The 21,779-nt window shown below is 42.9% G+C and overlaps 1 protein-coding gene across 1 annotated transcript; it reads left to right on the top strand.

Annotated features, from left to right (window-relative positions):
• The first annotated feature begins 1,692 nt into the window (after positions 1 to 1,692).
• Positions 1,693 to 6,962, top strand: LOC306733728 (kunitz-type protease inhibitor 1-like). Its single transcript, XM_079215016.1, has 10 exons — positions 1,693 to 2,139; positions 2,295 to 2,455; positions 2,679 to 2,823; positions 3,444 to 3,614; positions 3,763 to 3,798; positions 3,886 to 4,014; positions 4,094 to 4,144; positions 4,225 to 4,395; positions 4,972 to 5,034; positions 5,186 to 6,962. The coding sequence occupies exons 1-10, from the start codon at positions 1,716 to 1,718 to the stop codon at positions 5,365 to 5,367; spliced, it is 1,533 nt and encodes a 510-aa protein (XP_079071142.1). The 5' UTR covers positions 1,693 to 1,715; the 3' UTR covers positions 5,368 to 6,962.
• Positions 6,963 to 21,779: the final 14,817 nt, after the last annotated feature.

Genomic DNA, 21,779 nt, shown 5'->3' with positions numbered 1-21,779 from the left:
CATCCGCCATTGTTCCTGGTGCAAAATGCATTCTAGCCAATCCGAAGACGAGGAGTGTAACTAATTAGATGTAGAGATGGATGGTGACTGGATCCCCCCACTTACTGTCAAAAAGAAAATCTACTCGAGCGCGAGCAGGTTAAAGCTTCACGAGAGCAACTTTTGCTCGGGCGAGCGGGGATTTTGCTCTCGTAGTGATGTAAAAGCGCTCGTCAAAGTAAATTACGCACGCGGCTGTTTGATTTGCGCGCTCTCGTGGAGCTCATTTGCGCTCTCTACTTTTGTCGTTAATTTGCCCCCATAGTTGGTCTGTACGACCACTAAACCGGTCGAGGCTGGGAAAAAGCAACTGCCGGAAATTACGTTCTGAGCGGACCAATCACAGCGCTTGCGGTCCGCGTCAACGCAATGCGTAGTTAGGATTTTTTGGAGGTGCGCGTCAGGCTACGGCGTAGGGGTCTGCGTCGACGGCGTAGCTACGGCGTAGGTACGCCGTCGACGTGACGGAGAACCATAAACTAGGCTTAAGCCGACCGTCGATTTCAGAGGCAGGCGCTGCAGTGGCTCTCCCCCGACTGCTTGGCCCAGTGCATGATGGGAAACGCCTGGCTGTCGCCACATCAGAGAGCTGATTGGCTCTTAGATCTGACAGCAAACACCACGTGTTGTATAAAATCCTTATTGTGTGTGTAGTTGTAATACTTAACACTGGATTATTGACTATTCGTCTCATGTTTGATCTAAAAACACATCTTGTGTGGTTGTTAATACAAAATCGTATTTATATAACACATATCAAAACTAGTAGTATTGAATTTCACAGGCAGACATCAAAAGACCAAAGGATGCAGCTACACACTAATTTTTACATAAATATATATTTATAAACACATATAATAAATCCAAACGTGATCTGTAAACTACAAGTAAACAAAAGTTTGGAACTAACAGGAAGTCATTTTTTCTTTGACTTCCTGTGTATACTTTGAAGGCAGTTGACAACTGTCCGACTTGTTCGCAGTTTTTTGTCAACGCCTCCTGCTGCGGCCGCTGCTCTCGTCTGGATTCCAGGCGAGGCGCAGCTCTAACGAACGAGCCTAACATCTCCACTCAGACGCTCATGACAACTGTGTCTGTATTAATCTAGGTAGTAGTTTAACACCACTAAATCAACTGAAAACATACGATAATTTCTATCAATATTTTAAGTGCATTTTTATTTGAATGTTCGCTAAAAACTCTCCGGACAAAACTCCGTCAGCTGTTAAAGCGACGCAGTCATCAGAAACCGACGTCGCTTCACGTGACGCTTCAGAGGAAAGGCGCGCACACACACACACGCGTGCGCACACACTCACACACACACAGAGCAACTGCAAACACGCGCGCGCGCACACACACACTTCTCATGAATCTAACTCTTCTATCCATTTCAATAATGACAATAACAATAATAACAATAATAATTACACATACAAGTATATTGCATAAGTATGAATAAAGAGATTCGGCATTGACAAACATGATAATAGATAATCACAGTTTCTCCTTGTTGTCGCCACACCTGAGTGACGTCAGAGAGTCGTCAGTGAGGGGCGTGTCTGCTGGCTCTTCCTGCTCGTGAGACGTTGGGACACACCTGAGAGCACACCAAGACACGCGCACGTCCTTCTTCTGCTGAGCCTGACCCGGTTCCTTCTTGCTATCTTCACAAAATGCCTCCATACTCCTCCTCCTCTTCTTCCTCCCCCCTCATCCTCCTCCTTCTCCTCCTCCTCCTCCTGCGGCTGGCCGGAGCGCAGGAGGACGCGGCCTGCAGCGGAGCGTTCCGGGCCGGACAGGACGACTTCGTGCTGGACGCGGAGGACGCGGTGGCGGAGGGAGCGGCGCTGCTGTCCACCGCGCGCGTGCGGTCGCTGGAAGCCTGCAGGAGCGCGTGCTGCCTGAAGGACCTCTGCAACCTGGCGCTGCTGGAACCGCGCGAAGCCGACGTGGGAGCGGCGGATCACCGCATATGCGTCCTGTTCAACTGCATCCACAGAAACCGCTTCGTGTGCAGGTTTGTGAACAAGGCGGGATACCGGAGCTACATCAGAGAGGACGTGTTCCAGGTGTACCTGCGGGGACCACAGGGATCAGGTGAGTCCAAGTGGTGTCATGGGACCAATATCCATCAATATATCAATAAGAGATGAGCATTAAGTATTACAGGATCAATATATCAAAAACAGGTTGAACTTCCTGTCTGAGGATCAGTGGAGATGATGCACTCCTGTCTGTACCTGTGTCTCCAGGTGAAAAGGTTCTGCCCATCGCCATTGCAGCCCGTGATGTCATCATTCAGCCTGGTGAAGTGGTGACTCTCAGTGGCATCCAGAGCCTGTCGCTGGGCGACGCCCACATCGCCAAGTACCACTGGACTCTGCAGAGCGGAGCCGGCAACGTGACGATGGAGGTAAAGTCCCTGAACTCACCAAAGGTAGAGGGAACCAATGAGACGCCCGAGAGACAGGTGACGTTATTTTAGCCATGTTGTACCTGTCCAGGTGAGTCTGCAGGTAGAGTGACCATGTGGTTTCTGGGGGCGTGTCCATAGCTACCTGTCCAGGTGAGTCTGCAAGTAGAGTGACCATGTGGTCCCTGGGGGCGTGTCCATAAAGCTGTTGGTGTGTGTGCAGTGCACGGAACTACCTGACCAGGTGAGCCTGCCCCACCTGCAGCCGGGCTCCTACGACTTCCTGCTGACCGTCACCGACTCCAACGAGCAGCAGTCGCACGGCGCCAAGGTCACCGTGCTCGTGCTCAACCCGGAGCAGACCAGCTGTGAGTGCTCATGGGAAATGTAGTCCGTTCTGCTCTTTCCTTCTTTATTGATCCGTTTGTTTCACTTTATTGACAGATTATTGATCGTTAAACTGCTTTGACAGATTATTGATTGTTAAACTGCTTTATTGACAGATTATTGATTAATAACTTTAGTAATAACTTCAGTGAAGGGAATCAGTGTTTGTGGTCTGACACTTCTAGTCCACACCTTGACTCAAACTAGTCCGACTGGAATAACTGACACACACACACACACACACACACACACACACACACACACACACACACACACACACACACTGAGTCTGCAGAAACTCAACCTGCTCTGCAAGGCTTTTGTTTTGTCGTGACTCTTTGATCAGATCTCCGTTACGACGAGTCTCGTTACTGATTGGCAGACGTGGTGGTGTATTGATTGCTGATCAGTTTCCAGTTGAACGAGCTGTCAATCAACAGGTTTACAGTCAACAGGTAGTCGCTCCAGTTTCAGGTCTTAAAGCTGTTGAGCCACATGTGACAGTGTGCCGTACAAAGACGCCACACATATGCACGCACGCACACAAACTGTTCTGTCGGTCCCCTCTCACCTTGTCCGTGACCTTGTCCTGTCTCTTCAGCGTTCTGTCGAGCCCCGCTGAAGGTTGGTCCGTGTCGCGCTGCGTTCCCTCGTTGGCGTTATGACGCCACGACGAGCGCCTGTGAGATGTTTGTGTTCGGAGGCTGTAAATCCAACAAGAACAACTTCCTGTCTAAGGACGAATGTTTGTCAGCCTGTAGAGGAGTCACAGGTACACACAGAGTACACAGGTACACACAGTGCACAGATACACACACAGTGCACAGATACACACAGTGCACACACAGTAACCACAGTACACACAGCGGTTGTACTAATACTTTTAAATACTTCTCCTGATGTTTTATGTGTTTTCTCAGCGTCTTCAGAGAGAAGCGTCACTCTGCCAATCGCTGGTCAGTCCCACAATGCACCTCTTCATATCTCCGCACCACGAGAAGGATGTACAGGATAAATGTGTGTGTGTGTGTGTGTGTCCTCAGAGGAATGTGGTGCTCCGTGTGGTCCTGATCAGCTGTCCTGTGGCGGCAGCTGCTGTCTGGACAGAAGTCTGGAGTGTGACGGAGTGAACCAGTGCAGCACCGGGACAGACGAGGAGCACTGCAGCAAACGTAACACAAACACACACACAAAGATACACATCCAAGAACAAACTCCAGCACTGATCTTAGTCGTCCTCCTCTTCCTCAGTGAACCAGACTTTTAACCGTCTGCTGGACATTGAAGTGAACCAGAAGAAAGGTGAGTCTTTCGATGCTAACCGGCTCCATGCTAAGTAGCTCCATGCTAACCGGCTCCATGCTAACCCCTCTACCGCCCAGCCCGGTGTGCCGAGCCCCCCCTCACTGGTCCCTGCCGGGCCAGCTTTCCCCGCTGGTACTACGATCCCCTGAACAGGAAGTGCTCCCGCTTCACCTTCGGAGGCTGCGAGGGCAACGAGAACAACTTTGAGGAGGAAGACAAGTGCAGCGACACCTGCAGAGGAGTGACCGGTACTAAGTGTATATATATATATATATATATATGCACTAAGTGTGTATATATATATATATATATATATATATATATATATATATATATATATATATATATATATATATATATATATATATATAAATATTTTTATTCATTTTATTCAGTATTTTAGTTGAGAAAACCTTTTCCAAATTTCACTTTATTTGACACTCTTGCATCCTGTGTCTCTTTGTGTGTCTGTCTTTGTGTCCTTTTCTCCTTGCGTCCTTGCCTCCTGTGTCTCTTTGTGTCTTTTTCTCCTCGTGTCCTTGTCTTTGGGTCCTTGTCTCCTTGCGTCCTTGCCTCCTGTGTCTCTTTGTCTTTTACTCCTTGCCTCATTGTCTCCTTGCCTCATTGTCTCCTTGCCTCATTGTCTCCTTGCGTCATTGTCTTTGTGTCCTTGTCTCCTTGTCTCCTTGTCTCCTTGCATCCTTGCCTCCTTTCATCCTTGCCTCCTTGTCTACTGTCTCCTTGCCTCCTTGCGTCCTTGTCTACTGCCTCCTTGCCTCCTTCTGTCCTTTCCTCATTGTCTCCTTGCCTCCTTGTCTCCACAGAGCATCACGCTTTCTTCAGAGCGATATTCGATCGCTATGCGGAGAAGGACGACAGTGACTCAGGTGAGATCTTTGACTATTCTTCTGAAACTACAAACATGGTGCTCTCCACCATGTTTGTAGTTTCCAGCTGACATGTCCTCCCGTTGTCGTATTGGTGTATTAGTGTTGGTATATTCGTACACTTGTCAGTACCGCTGTGCTCCTCCTTCAGGGAACATCGCGCTGGCCGTCTGCCTGTCCGTGGCCATCTTGGCTCTGCTGGCCATCCTGACCTACTGCTTCCTGAAGTCCAGGAAGGAGCGCTCCCATAGGCCGGTGGCCACAAGCCCTGCCCACGTGGCGCTGTCGGAGCAGGACACGCTGGTGTACAACAGCACCACCAAGCCCGCGTGATGCAAGCATTATTGATTAGGATGAATTATGATCTGATTGATCAGCGGCTCAGGTGTCGGGTTTCTCTTTGATGTAATTATGAATATTCAGTGTTTGGGGCTCAGGTGGAATGTAAATCTGTTGTTATTGTCTTCAGTATGTTTTAACCCAGGGGTGGGCAAACTTTTTGACTCACGGGCCACAATGGGTTCTAAAATTTGACAGAGGGTCCGGGCCAGGAACAGATGGCTGGAGTGTTTGTGTGAACTAATATAAATGACATGTAAAAATCATTACATGAAAGGATTTGGCCTTTAACAGGTAGCAAAGCATTTATTTGCAAGAAAATTTAACAAATTGCACGAACATGAACAATACAAAAACATGTTGTAACGTGACTGATCAAACATCATGAAAACAGTTTGTCGGTGAAAAAAATGTTGCTGAGTCTCTAAATTAGCCGCCAACCTCTGAGCCGTAGCAACCCGTTCTTGCGTTGACTGCTTGCTAGCGTAGTTAGCATGTTTCGTAGCAAAGTGACGGCTGATGTTGTACTCCTTGAAGACTGCGACAGTTTCTCGGCATATCAGGCATACAGCCTTCGATTGGACTTCAGTGAAAAAGTATTTTGTTATCCACTCCGTGTTAAACACTCGGCACTCATTGTCCACTTTTCGTTTCCTTGATCCGCTCATTTTACAGAAGGGCTCACAGGACAAAGGGAGTACCGTATCTAACTCAGCAATGTAAACAAACTCTTCAGCCATCAGACTGCAGCTGGTTTTGAAGGAGAAGCTTTCATCCAATCAATTTTTTCGAGAATAGGCGCGGGGGGGCTTGGTGCTTATCAGCTTAAAATAGCTCCGCGGGTCGGTCCACACTGTGTGACCTCCATGCCTGTAATAGTGCAAAGAAATCGTCCGTATAGCAGAGTGAGCGTCTGCTGTCCACACATGACAGTCTGCATGAGCGCGTCGTGTCGTGGGCAGCGCGCCGTGTTTAATACACGCGCGGGTCGGTCTGACGGGAACTCCCGGGACACTTTTTTTTTCTTCTTCCCGTTCTTTACCTGATGTGGACACACGTCATTGAAGGCCTTGTTCTAAAAACCCACGGCCCGCCACTGGGAAATGGGGGCATTACAGGAGAAAGGTTTAATTTAATAATAATATTTGGACAAGTTCGGCGGGCCAGATTAAAAAGCCCAACGGCCCATATACGGCCCGGGGGCCGTACTTTGCCCATGTCTGTTTTAACCTCAGGTTTGATACTTTCATATTTCACGTGTTATAAATACATGAATACTGCGGCTGAAAGCTCTTCTTTATTACTCATATTTATAAACATCGATCAAAAAGTTCGGAAATTTGTGTTTGGTCGATTATTTCTCTAATGTCTAGTTTGTGTTCTTCTAGTGTTTCTTAGGGGCAGCTTTAGCTCAGGGGTTAGAGTGGTCGTCCCGTAACCACAATGTAGCTGGTTTGATCGACGTGTCCCTTTGCAAGACCCCTAGCTACTCCCGGGGCACCTCTCAGGGCAGCCTGCTCCTTAAAAACCAAGGATGGGTCAAATGCAGTGAATTTCCACTTGCGGATTAATAAAGGATAATTTATTTATTTATTCTTCTAGTTTTTATTCTAGTGTTTCTTCCATAGTGTTTCTTCTTCTAGTGTGTGTTCTTCTAGTTTTTGTACTAGTTTTCCTTCTTCTAGATTTTTCTTCTAGTTTATATTTTCCTTTTCCTTCTAGTGTTTCTTCTAGTTTTTATTTTCCTTCTAGTTTTTCTTCTTCTAGATTTTCTTCTAGTTTTAAATGTCTTTCTAGTTTTGATTTCTAATGTTTCTTCTAGATTTTCTTTTAGTTTTTATTTTCCGTGTTTCTTCTTCTCGTTTTCCTTCTAGGGTTTCTTCTTCTAGTGTTTATTTTTCTAGATTTTCTTCTATTTTTATTTTCCTTCTAGTGTGTCTTCTAGTTTTCCTTCTTCTAGGGTTTCTAGTTTTTCTTCTAGATTTTCTTCTAGTATGTAATTGACCTTCTAGTGTTTCTTCTTTTGGTGTTTATTCTAGTTTTTTCTTCTAGTTTTTGTTCTTAATTTGCTTCTAGTGTTTGTTCTTCTCGTGTTTGTTCTAGTTTTGGTTCTTCTAGTGTTTCTTCTTCTAGTTTTTCTTCTTCTGGATTTTCTTCTCGTTTAAATTTTTCTTCTAGTTTTTCGTGACTTTGAGTGTTTAGCTCGCAGTGATGAGCTTCTAGTATTTCGTCTTCTAGTGTTTCTTCTTCTACTGTTCAAATTTTTCTTCTAGATCTTCTTCTAGTTGTTCTTTTCCTTCTAGTTTGTATTCTAGTTTTCCTTTTTCTAGTGTTTCTTCTTCTAGTGTTTCTTCTTTTAATTTTCCTTCTAGTTTTTCTTCTAGTGTTTCTTCTTCTCATGTTTCTTCCTCTAGTGTTTGGCCCAATCCCAGGACCAATCTCAATCTTCTAGTGTTTCTTCTTTTAATTTTCCTTCTAGTGTTTCTTCTTTTAATTTTCCTTCTAGTGTTTCTTCTTCTAGTTTGTATTCTAGTTTTCCTTCTTCTAGTGTTTCTTCTTTTAATTTTCCTTCTAGTTTTCCTTCTCGTGTTTCTTCTTCTAGTGTTTGGCCCAATCCCAGGACCAATCTCAATCTCCACCCTTAAACACTCACAAGGTACATCCCAATTCTCTAAATTGTCGTTTCCTCCTCGATTGAACCAGAAGTGGTTCTGCGCCGCCATCTTGATGGCCGTCCCAAAGCTCTTATTCTGCTCGGAGGAGCGAGGAGGGAAATCGGAGGAGCCATGATCGAGGAGCCCCGAGAGCAGGCTTCAGGAAGTGTTTTAACGCTGGACACGCCCCCTCACTGTTCATCTGTTATGTGATTGGACGCTGCAGCTGAGCGGACTGATCGCTGGAGTTTCATACCAGAGACGATCACAGATTAAACTCAAGTTATATATTATATCTGTTTTCTTATTCACCATCTGGTTAAGATATGTCCATTGTAGGTCTGAATAATAAAAGGACTACAAACAACTGTCTCCCTCAATAACTTTTATGTATGTAATTAAAATCAGAGAGAGCTGGAGAGAGGAAACATTTTTTACAACACGTAATGAAGAGAAAACATATTTATATTGTGGGTTATTTTATATTGATGTCACAATCGGAATTTCAAAACATACCGACGTAAATAATAAATAAATAAATCGATCCTGCGCGTATAAGCAGGACACATCACAGTATATAAATACTCAATGCAGTTTACAAAAAACGGGTAACAGACGACAGAGAAAACATCTCCACTCTGACACTGATGAAAACTTTGTCTTCATTAATATAAGTAGTCGTTTAACACCATTAAATCAACTGAAAACATACGATCATTTCTTCGCTAACAGTAGCTCAGACGGAACAGCTAACAAGCTCACTTAGCATCCCCCACACTAGCATAACGAACAACAACACACACGTCACTTCCTCCCTAAAATGAGATGAGGAATGAAAAGGGTTTGACCACAAAATCATGATAATTTCTAGTGAGAGATAATTACGTCGGTAATTTCCCGACGCGAGGCAAGTTCTCTAAACATCATGGAGGAGAAAAATGACGGAGAAAAGACGGACAGAAGCAGCGAGAGCACTTCTCCTCCACCCTGCTTCCAACCGGCCTGGTCAGTAAATCGCAGGCAGTCAGTTTTATAGTCCCGTATGTGCGTCCCGTACGTCCCGGGACTATTTTCTCTGTCGCTGAAATGCGATACACAACGTTTGGTGGCAACAACTATTTTGTGCTGAAAGGGAGCTTACTATTACTACTTATAAAGTCGCAGGTACCCGTATTATAAAAGCAATAAGGTACTCGAGGCAGTACTATGTCTACAATAATGTACAGTTCAACTCCCTCGAACAGTACATTATTGCACAACACAGTACTGCCTCTCGTACCTTATTGCTTAATTGTACTTCTTCTCTAGTACATCTCAAAGGTAGCTATTGTAATTTATACTATACTATTTCTTAGAGGTACATAAAGTACTTTATACTGTACAACATCTCAGAGGTACATATAGTACTTTATACTGTACTACATCTCAGAGGTATGATGAGTGTTTTTATTTGTGGTACTTTAAGTATATGTTGATACAAATACTTTTGGACTTTTACTTGAAACATAGTTTTCTACACTGCTATAAGTACTTTTACTGCAATAGAGTATGCGAGTACAGCTGTGCATGAGAGCAGTACAGGTGAGAGTACCTGTGAAGGGTTCCTAGAGAACCCTCTGCTGGTTCTCAGAGGAACCTTCACTGTCTGCACTCCAGTTGTGTTGTAAACGAGGCGCATGCGCACAGGGTCGTCCGGAGAGATTTAATGAGAGTCCGCGGATGCAGCTGATGGGCCAGGAGCTCGGAGACAAGTTGTGTTAAAGTAGTGCCGAGCGAGGTGAGTTCAGGCTCATGAAGCGCTTTCGGTCAAAGTTTCAAATGTGTTTCTGACGCGACACGGAAGTGGCTCCAACCTGCAAAGAGTCTGCAGAAGTTGGACCGGCCCTGCTGTTGATGTCCTGCTGCCGAAACACCGCTGGAACAGCTGGAGAACCGTGGAACACAGCTGGAGAACCGCTGGAACACAGCGTGAGAACCGTGGAACACAGCTGGAGAACCGCTGGAACACAGCTGGAAGCACCGCGCACTTTTACAGAGTCACACATGTTCAGGTTCGGCTCTCGTCGCGGTTTCTGGGGAAGATTCAGAACTCGGTTAGGAAATCTTCACATGTAAAGATTACGCGCTTGTCTGAATAAATCCTCCCTTGTTACATGATGAACTGGTTTCGCCAGCAATGAGATGGACTCGCTCTTTAATTCGGCGTTGATTTGAGAAGAGAGCGAACAAGAGAGCTTTTGCTTACCGTGTGTTTCAACCTGAAGGTTCCTCTCCAGTCTCAACACGCCTAACAGCGGCGCAGAGCCAGCGCGAGGAACACGGAAGCGAGCCTGAACTTATCCGAGATACAGCCAGATAAAGCGCTGCATGGCGGGATCTATCGCGCAGAACTGACCGGGGGATGGAACTGAGTCAGGAAAGAGACCGGGACCAGCTGCTTTGAAGCTGTCCGGCTTCCGAACAGCAGAAGAACTTTGAATCAACCTTTTTATTAACGGGGATTCGAATGAGGTATGAGAACATAGAGGCTCCAGAAGAACTGTCAATTAACTGCTGATGTGAGGTTGTTTTGTGTGCGTGTGGGTGCGTTTGAGTATGCGTGCGTGTGTCTGTGTGTCTGTGTTGTACAGCAGCTGGTTCAATAATAAAACAGGAAGATAATATAAAAGTTCATACAACAATGAGATTATTATATTTAAATACAATCAGCAAACAATCTAAGATAGAAAGAGGAAGTTACTTTGAGGACATCTGAGCTTCAGGTTTACATTACATTACATTTCATTTAGCTGACGCTTTTAAAAGCGACTTACATGTTTGCTCTATACACGCATGGGGAGCAATTAGGGGTTAAATGTCTTGATCAAGGACACAGCTACAGGGATTGGCAGAGCCAGGGTGCGAATCACCAACCCTCTGATTGAAAGATTGGCATGCTAACCACTTAGCCACAGTCGCCCCAGGTTAGTGAGATGTTGGTGAGATGTTGGTGAGATGTTAGTGAGACATAAGTGAAACATTAGAACGACGTTGGTTAAACATTGGTGAAACAATAGTTAGATGTTAGTGAGATGTTAGTGTTGCGTTTGTGAGACATTAGTGATATGTTATTGAGATATTAGTGAGATGTTAGTAAGACATTAGAGAAACGTTAGTGATACATTAGTGAGATGTTAGTAATATATTAGTGAGATGTTAGTGAAACATTAGTTAGACGTTAGTGAGACATTAGTGAAACATTGGTGAGGCGTTAGTGAGACGCTAGTGAGAAGTTAGTGAAACATTAGTGAGACGTTAGTGAGATGTTAGTGAGACGTTAGTGAAACATTAGTTAGACGTGAGATAATAGTGAGGCGTTAGTTATACGTTATTATAATACGGGTAGATCAAATCAAGCATTCTGATTGGTTGAGAGTGAGTCACAGGGTGTACTTTATTCAGCCATAAAGTACTGTACAGTCTGTTTACATTTAAAACGTTCCATATCAGTGCGCACTTAAAATAACAGGTACATTTCAATTGCGCAACCGTTAGTCAAGCTTGACAGTTACCAAACATGTTTCTTGTAAACTTTTATATTTTAGGGGGAATGACTTTTGATGAGAATGTCAGCGGTGAATAATGTATTTGTGGTTTCTGTTCCTGCTGTATAGTCAAAAGATAACGCTCTGAGAGCAGACTAGTTAGCGGGGAGCGAGTGCATAAAACTGAAAACTAAGATGAGGAATGAAAAGGGCTTGATCACAAAATCGTGATAATTTCCAGTGAGAGATAATTACGTCGGTAATTTCCAGACGCAAGGCAAGTTTTCTAAACATCATGGAGGAGAAAAATGACGGAAAAAAGACCTCCACCCTGCTTTCAACTAGCAGTCAGTTTTATAGTCCCGCATGTGCGTCCCATATGTGTATGGCGGTAACCACCATATTCATACGGGACTATTTTCTCTGTCGCTGAAATGCAATACACAACGTTTGGTGACTACAACTATTTTATGCTGAAAGGGAGCTTACTATTCCTATTTATAAAGTCGCAGGTAACCGTATTATAAAAGCAATAAGGTACTCAAGGCAGTACTGTGTCTACAATAATGTACAGTTCAAGGGTTTGCCGGCCCTCCGCTGCACGTCAGGACTAACAACACCCTTGAACTGTACATTATTGACAATACAGTACTGCCTCTCGTATACCTTATTGCTTAGTTATACTTCTTCTCTAGTACTTCTCAGAGGTAGCTATTGTAATTTATACTACATCTCAGAGGTACATAAAGTACTTTATACTGTACTCCATCTCAGAGGTACATATAGTACTTTATACTGTACTACATCTCAGAGGTATGATGAGTGCTTTTATTTGTGGTACTTTAAGTATATGTTGATACAAACAGTACATTATTGACGACACAGTACTGCCTCTCGTACCTTATTGCTTAAGTGAAACGTTAGTGAGATGTTTGTGAGATAATAGTGATACGTTAGTGAAACATTAGATCGACATTAGTGAGACATTATTGAAACGTTACTTAGACGTTAGTGAGATATTAGTGATACGTTAGTGAGATAATAGTGATGTGTTAGTGATACGTTAGTGAAACATTAGATAGACGTTAGTGAGACCTTAGGGAAACGTTACTTAGACATTAGTGAGACATTAATGAGAGGTTAGTGATACATTAGTGAGGCATTAGTGAGACGTCAGTGAAAGGTTAATGAGGTGTTAGTGATAATTTAGTGAGTCACAGTGTTTGTGCTGCAGAGATAAATATCACTTCCTGTCCGTCTGGTTCTTCAGCTCTTAAAGAACGGTTTGTTTATGTTTTGCCTCCATCGTCCGTCAGACAGCTGACTGAAAGATTATACACACGCATTCATCCTCCAGAGCTAATATGAAGGGTGTGTGAATATTGAATATCATTATTAGGAGAAATACAACAGCTGTGTGTGTTTGTGTGAGGTGTGTACCATACTGGTTTCATTGTGGTATTGACTGTTATCACTCTTCAGCAGGCAGCAATATTTAATTTTCACAGCTCACAGCACAAGTGCAGCGGGCGGAGCTACTTAGGTGTCAGGGGTAAGAACTTCAGTCATGGTTTCACATTTATAAAATTACACTGCCGACCCGCATGTTGGGGCGTCCTGTCAAACTCCGTCGCACAGGAGTATCATGATAAGTGCACAAGCTTTACCCAGCATGCAGTTCGGCGGTGTAATTTTATAAATGTGCAACCATTACTTAAGTTATTACCCTGTCACGTAACTAGCTCCGCCTGCTGCACCCACATCTGTGTTCTGTGAAAATGAAATGTTGCTGCCTGCAGAAGAAACCGCCAGAATCATACTAAATACCGTGATATGAACTTAATGAGTCAGACCTGCAGCTCAGATTTCCCATTAAACTGCAGTCAGTGAACGCCTCAAACAGACGTGAGGCATCAGAGAGAGAGAGAGAGAGAGAGAGAGAGAGAGAGAGAGAGAGAGAGAGAGAGAGAGAGAGAGAGAGAGAGAGAGAGAGAGAGAGAGAGAGAGAGAGAGAGAGAGAGAGAGAGAGAGGAAGTGTTGAGATGTAACAGCAGTCTGGCTCCTCTTCCTCCTGAAGGTCTTCCTCAGTGTGATGCCTGAAGGAGCCACGGCCCCTCTGCAACTCTGTTAAATCAACAGGAAGTCTGACTGTAACCTGCTGTTCACTCTATGAACCTGTCTGTCTGTCTGTCTGTCTGTCTGTCACAGAACAGTCCTTGTTGTGGTCTGTGTTCATGAGTGCCGTCTCTCTTCCGTCTCTTGGTGAAGGGAACCGGCAGCTCTCACATCAACAACACCAGAAACACAGAGCACAATAGCTGTCTGTCTGTCTGTCTGTCTGTCTGTCTGTCTGTCTGTCTGTCTGTCTCTCTCTCTGAGCCCTCTGTCTGTCTGTGTCTCTGTCTCTTCATCCTCTCTGATGTCTGGTGCACGTTCAAGATGTTGTTATTGGTTAATAATGTGTTGATTAGTGATTGGTTGTCATTTATTTATTTATATATATATATATATATATATATATATATATATATATATATATATATATATCAGCATCGGAAATATGACGATATGACCCGCTCCAGTTGCCATAGAATGTTTTTGATTTCCGCCTTGACTGATGTGTGAGCGTGAAGATAAATAAAAGAGAAAAAAAATGGAGCGCTCCTTGATCAGACCTGTGACTGCGAGTTCTCCTGTGAGCAGAAATGAGGATCAGCCAGCACAGGCTCCGTCACTATCTCAGGTTCGAAAGATAAAATCCACACACCCAGCCACCATCGAAACAAGGAAACTAGATTGGCGTGGGGTGGAGGAAGACGACGAGGGAAAAAAAAGTTGCCAAAGCTGTTGTCATCCAGCAGGCGAATTCTACTGCGGACTTCATGAAGGGGAGTGAAAACATCAAGAAATACGTGGTCTTTCGTCACCAGGTGACCAAGCAACACGCCATCGCCTATGGTGAGTGATAACTAGTAATCATTATTTTGAAATGATTTAGTTTGCTTTAGCTAGCTAGCTACGTTAGTGAGCTAGCTAACGTTAGCTCCGGTTAGCTAGAAAGGCTCGCTTGCAAGCTAGTGTAAAGTATCCTTAAAATCCCGGGTGGTCATGGGAAAGTCCAGAATGCAATGAGTTATGATTAAAATGATTTAATAAAAGCTTGATCACGTAACAGCTCATGCATTCTCGATTGAGGCCCTCTCTTTCTCACAGATTCACAGTCTGTCCCCCAGTTACCTGCCGCCTCCGTGGTCCAAGAGAAGCCCTTCCAGTCTTGCGTGTTAGTTTATATAGGACATTCACAGCGCTTAAGGCCCTTTCATTGGTGTAGTTCTACTATAACACCTTTGGCTAACATTCTTTGCTCATTGGGCAGGAAATTCAGGGGCGGAGCTATTTTTCTTCTTCTTCCTGTACTTCAAAAAGTCAATGTTCAGCTCCACCGCCTCAGGCGAACAAGAGAACTGCAATTCCTTAAAGTGACTGGCTCCAGGCAATATGCAACTTTGTCTAGCATCCTTTCATACATTAATCATTATACAGTATACAAACAGTGACCTTTATATGCATACAATTACATATCCTTCATAATAATATCCCTTATAATTATCATATTTCATGCATTGTAAAGGAAAGAAATTGTTTGTGTACATTACACTGTGCAAGTCTAAATTTGACCAACTAAGTTTAAAAAACACTACACTAGCTAACGTTAGAGTCTAGACAGAGGTCCTTTATGTGCAGTGCATAAAGGTGTCCCTAGCATGGCATTTCTAGGGTAATTATGTATGATCAATGATCTCTTATCAATTGTCTATTGCTCAAGTGTATTGTTTATCAATTAATCTATAGGTTACTTACACTTACACAGATTTCTCTGAAAAGGCTCACTTGTGTTTAGTTTAGTTTTTTTATTACATTGTGTGTATTTATCACCCTAATAGAATTGAGGACACTGAGAGTGCCACAGCTGACGGCATCCTGCATTGCATCCGGTCACTGCTGATCTCCAAGGGCATCCCTAACTGGACCGATCATCTTGTTGTTGGAGCAGATGGAGCCAGCGTTCACTTTGGATGCAGGCATGGCATCTACACGTTTTGTTTTTGTTCTTTGTTTTGTCTGTCCTATCTGTATTTCCTGTACTAGGTAGGTATTACGTGATTAAGGTAACAAAAGAAAGAAAAATTATAATTGTTATAGTTGTTTAGAAAAATGTAATAATAAATAACCACAAAGAAATAAGAATATGATTGTCTGATTTGTTTTGTTTGTTTTGTGTCTAATAAATCTAATAAAACACTTTGAATCTGTAGACTACTGCCTTATTATTGCCATTTGATGACAATTGCTCATATACTGTAAGCCTAAATAAGTATATTTATTTTGATCAAAGGTTAAATGTTATTTCAAAATAAGTTTCAAAAAGTGCCCCCAATTTTTTGTAAAATGCCCCTGGATTTTTATTTTTGTATTTCTTACCCTGATATATATATATATTTATTTAACCTTCCAGTATGTCTGACACACCTGATTCATCAATATTTGTTCTGGATTGTTGGTCCACAATGATGTACGCTCCAGTACGCTCCCACTCCCACTGTTGTCATCAAACCAGTTCACCAGGACCTCTGACCACCAGAACCAAGAAACAGGAAGTAACTCTTCATCATGAAGTCATTCTTGTGAGATCATCGGCTGCATATGAATATCATCAATATTCAGATCTTCTACTTTAGTCCAACACAGTTAAAACCAGTCCTCCCAGTTTGCTCAGCAGAGGAACAGGATATGGTTTTCTTCAGAATGATGTCATCATAAAAACCCCTCTGAGTCCAGCCCAGCAGGGGGCAGCCCTGCTCCAATCAGCTCTGATCCTCACTGAGGCTAAGTGGATTAAGCCCCGCCCCTCACGGCAGAGCTGCAGGTAGACCGTCTCAGACCTGAACAGACCTGGACACACTCAGACTTGGAGAGTCCTGAACAGACCTAGACACACTCAGACCTGGAGAGTCCTGGTCTCTGACGGACCCTGTGACGCTGTGTTCAAGGTAAGCTGGGAGTTCACAGCTTCGTGTGTGTTTGCTCTGGGTGGAGCAACGGCCTTCGAGGCTCATAGGTAGTGTGGTTTTTTAGAGGAAGAGACTTTAACTGTTGCATAAAATATCACCATGGCAACACCAGAGATAGGACTGGTATATACTGGTGTATGATAGTTCATGGTGGTGTATACTGGTTCCTCAATATATATTTATAGTAAATTATTATTATTGTTATTATTATGATTATTATGATGTGAAGGCTCTGCTGTTGTTTGGGGTTCGGAGCAGCTGATTGGTTGATCAACGTGGTGATGTGTCTCTGGACTTACTCATCTAACTAATCCTCATGACACACACACACACACACACACTCACAACTCACAACTCACTGAATCCCCAGTTGCTCCCCACGGCTCCTTAGTTACTAAGAAAGGTTAAATGCAGAGAATACATTTCATGTATGTATGTAAATATGTAATATGACGAACGGACACGCTTACACATTTGTATGTATATATCTATGTGTATACACATAGATATATACACCATATATGCATATGTGAGCAGGGCCCTATTCTTTGTAGCTGGCTTACTGAGTTAGCCGGCTAATTTTCAGAATAAGATGACGTAGGTCAGGCTTTTCGGTTCCTCAAAGCAAGTTTAGAAAAATCACCACAGCAACACAGCCAAAAATGTAAACCTGCTCCTGCGCAGGCTGACTGAAATTCACTGGATAAACTAGCCACTCCCACTGGACAAAAAAGGCAGCTCCCTTCCTCATTGATGAAGGAGCGATATTAGTTATATTAGTTTTATAGGGAGAGAGTTCTTCCAAATCGCCAAGATCTGTTCTCACATCATCATGACTTCCTGTACGAGCGCTATCAATTCTGCCGACAAGGAATCACTTATTTATGAGAGCTTCTCGAGCCGCGGACATCAGAATCAGAATCAGAAACCGTTTATTGCCAGGAATGTTTACACAAATGAGAAATTTTGCTAGGCGGAAGGTGCATACATTAGACGAGACAAACAACAATCAACAGTCAACGACAACAACAGTTGTATAAGTATAAGATAAAGTGCTCAGACAAACAGATAACGTTAATGTAAGTGTATGTTTAAGTGACATGTGTGTTTAAGTTAAAAAGTGTATGTTAAGTGGCATGAGTGTTTTAAATATGAAGTGTGTTATCCCTTTTGAAGAGTAGCGGGCACGCACATTTATCCAGATGACTGACGTCTGGTTAGAATTAACGAGACCGTTTCAGCATGGATCTGCCTTGAAGAAACCCAGATAACCTGATGTCAATCATCTCGCTAATTTAAGATGGATAATAGGAAATTTGCTCGACTTTGTTGAACCACGTACGAAGAACAGGGCCCAGGTCTCTGAGGCAGGTAGATAACAAAATTCATAAGCTGCTGGGAAACGAGGGGTTAACCCTGCCACAGCGAGGCCTTCATGACCCGCAGGAACTCTGCCAATCCTCCACAGAGAGGGGGAGGGGACTTGCTCTCCACCTGGTGACAGGCCGGGCAGACAGGAAGTGATGTCACTACACATGTTAGGTTGACAGGAAGTGATATCACTACCCATGTTGGGCAGACAGGAAGTGATGTCACTACACATGTTGGGCAGACAGGAAGTGATGTCACTACACATGTCGGGTTCACAGGAAGTGATGTCACTAAACATGTTGGGTTGACAGGTCGGGCAGACAGGATGTGATGTCACTACAGATGTTGGGCAGAAAGGAAGTGATGTCACTCCACATGTTGGGCAGACAGGAAGTGATGTCACTACATAAGTTCCCACAGCGTATAATTTCGTCCACCCTGGCTGGCTCGTCCTGTTGCATCATCACGTCTCATGACCCCGACCCTCTATTTGATTATATTATATTTGATTATATTATATTTGATTATATTTTGCTATATTATATTTGATTATATTATATTTTATTTTACTATATTATATTATCTTTTAGTCATAGAAGAGTTTTAATAAATGTGTGTCAAACAGCTAAATTCCTCCTCCTCTTCTTCGTCCTCCTTTTTCTCTTCCTCCTCTTCCTGCTCCTATTGTCCTTCATCCTCCCCTCCTCCTCCTCTTCCTCCTCCTCTGACTGAGTATAACTTTTTTCAAAATAACAAAATAATAATTATAATAATAACAACATAATAACTATGATGTAATAATAACATAGATAGTACAAATATACTTGAACATGCTAACTTTGAATGTTAGCATGCTAACATTGAGCTTGAACATAACAGCGCGTTGGTTCTGCAGCTCGTTGGTTCTGCAGCTTCAGCATCAACATGAGTTCTTGTGGTTGTGTTATGGTTCTCAGGTGGACTCTCAGTGTCTCTGCTGCTCAGATATTAGGCTAAACCCTCTGAGGACTCGTTAGCCAGTATGTTCACTAACGCCGACCAAAACCACACGGCGGCCATTTTGAGCAGCTCAAACATTCAACTATATTTCATAACAAAACTCTAAAGATGATGTTTGCATGTTAATACATTTGAATGGATCTAAATTTAGATTAAGAAACATAAAAAAACGATAACATGTGAACAATAAGCCCTGAAACCTTAATGGTGTTACTGTCAAATGCTAGCGTGTAGCTTCAGAGCTACACCCTAGCAGATGTTAAATGTGTGATATTTATTTGTTCTTATTAACACGACTTCATGATTGTTTTTACTTTGTTGCACTTGTTTTAACATACAACAGTACAGACGGAGCTTCACTCTGGAATATTAAGAATCTCTTTAACTGCTTCAAGTTTCCGTCTGAGCTTAACCCTTAGGAATCTGCGAAAATACTAATTGCTTCGCGATAATTCAGCACAGAAATATGGTTCAACGTCTCCAAGATTCAGTAGGTAGCTTCCGCTGCCTTCTGCCCACAAAATCGTACGAGATTCACAGCGAGATCAGAGCATCTAAACATGGACGTGTCGTATAATGCGTGCAAAAAGCTTCACTGAGTCAGAGGGAAGAGAGAGCACCTGGGAGTTTAGCCTGAGCGAAGCTATTCTTTGAGAGGACGACACAGCTTCACAGCCTGAAGGATTCTATTCTGCGATGACGAAGACAACGCCAATAAAAGGGATTCATTTGAAGATGGGCAAGTATATTTACTGAACTTTGCAATACCATATTTATGTTAGTAACGGGACCTGTAGCCAGCTATCGCTGCTGCTAACAGGGAGCTAGCTAATGAGGAGATAGCTGGCTGCAGCCTGTCTGTAAGGCGTTATCAAATATTGTCACTATCCCCGTTAACTTTCTTTCAGTGAACTTAGTACGACTAGTAGTGTTGGATCTCCGCTACGTGTTTGTAAGACTGTAACTATCGATAGTTTGACGTTAGCTTAGCAACGTTAGCACATAGCTCATGCAGTGTCTTAAGCATAGTCAGTGTTGGATCTCTGTTACGTGTCGGTGTGTAATCGTTACATTCTTTCAGTGAACTTATACTGACGAGTAGTCATTTACTTCACAGAGAATTCACGGCTGCCAGGGTCCAGAGGACAACATGCAGCATCGCTTCAGCAGCCTCCCAAATCACCCCCACCACATAATAAATTTGGTTTTAGACATTTATTTACATGTGTCTACCATGTTATTCATATATTTCATTGCTTTTGTAAACCTAAGACATTTGGTCAAACAATTTGTAGCACCAAAACAGTTTGTCCACATAAGTAAATGTATGTTTTCACAAGAGATATAAAGATTTTCCAAAATCGAGATTACATTTTTCAGCTTTAGGGTCATATTATCTCTTTACATTGTGTCTTAGGACAATGGTGCCTCATTATATAGAGAGCTGAGATTGTTCTGCAATTTTTGATGTAAAACACATGAGTATCTATCACATGCCTATCACAAAAAGGTGAATTTAAGAAATGATGTAAAATCGAGAAAATGACCCCCGACTCCCGTGAAGATGTAAATATCACAGCCTCCATCAATGGTTGATGATGATGTGGTCACATGATTGATTGGTGGAGGGAACCTTCTTCTTCTTCTTTTTCTTCTTCTTCTTTTGAAAATCTGCCCTTCAGTGACCATAATTAGACTGTTATTGTGAACGTCTGCCCTTCGGTGACCATAATTAGACTCATATTGTGAAAGTCTGCCCTCCAGTGACCATAATTAGACTCATAATTAGACTCATATCCGTAAGTAGATTCTTATCATGAAAGTCTGCCCTTCAGTCACCATGAGTAGACTCTTATCGTGAAAGTTTGACCTTCAGTGACCATAAGTAGACGCATATTGTGAAAGTCTGCCCTTCAGTGACCATAATTAGACTCTTATTGTGAAAGTATGTCCTTCAGTGACCATAAGTAGACTCTTATTGTGAAAGTTTGCCCTTCTGTGACCATAAATAGACTTCTATTGTGAAAGTCTGCCCTTTAGTCACCATAAGTAGACTCGTATTGTGAAAGTTTGACCTTCAGTGACCATAAGTAGACTCTTATTGTGAAAGGTTGCCCTTCAGTGACCATAAGTAGACTCTTATTGGGAATAGAATTGGTTGAAGGGGTTACGATTTATTTAGTCTTAGTTCTGAGTTCAAAAGCTTCTAAAGACGGGGTCAGAGAGGATCAGGATCAGCTAATCTTCTGATTAGCTGATCTAAAAAAAAGGCAGACCGTGGTCTGGATCTCGTGTTTGAATCGTCGTAGGAACCCCAAATGAATTCCGATACTTGTGTTTATTGTATGTATTTGTTTAGCAATGTCCTGGAAGACATTTTGATCATAACTATAAACATCCAGCATGAGTATGAGCAAAGTGTGTCAAAAAGGAGTCCTCGAGAGTTCCCAGAGTTTAAAAAAAAGTATTGTTCGGTGCCTTAACAACACCCCACAGACTAATACTGCACCTTTTTTTAGAAAGATTAAGACCTAAAGCATCGACATCTGCAACAATAACACAATCCAGGAAAGCATTGGCATGTTAGGAAGCATATTCAGTCAAAAAACGTGTTTTTCTGTAAAAAAATTGAAAAAGTACCTACTTTGCAAAGACAGGAGGTTCGTTCGTTAGAGCTGCGCCTAGCCTGGAATTCAGACGAGAGCAGGCGGCCGCAGCAGGAGGCGTTGTCAATAAATTGCGATCAAGTCGGACAGTTTTAGGCTGCCTTCAAAGTATACACAGGA

The sequence above is a fragment of the Taurulus bubalis genome, assembly GCF_910589615.1.
Source record: "Taurulus bubalis genome assembly, chromosome: 3".
Classification (NCBI taxonomy): domain Eukaryota; kingdom Metazoa; phylum Chordata; class Actinopteri; order Perciformes; family Cottidae; genus Taurulus; species Taurulus bubalis.
The sequence above is the reverse complement of the archived record's forward strand: the minus strand, read 5'-3'. Positions and strand labels throughout refer to the sequence as shown.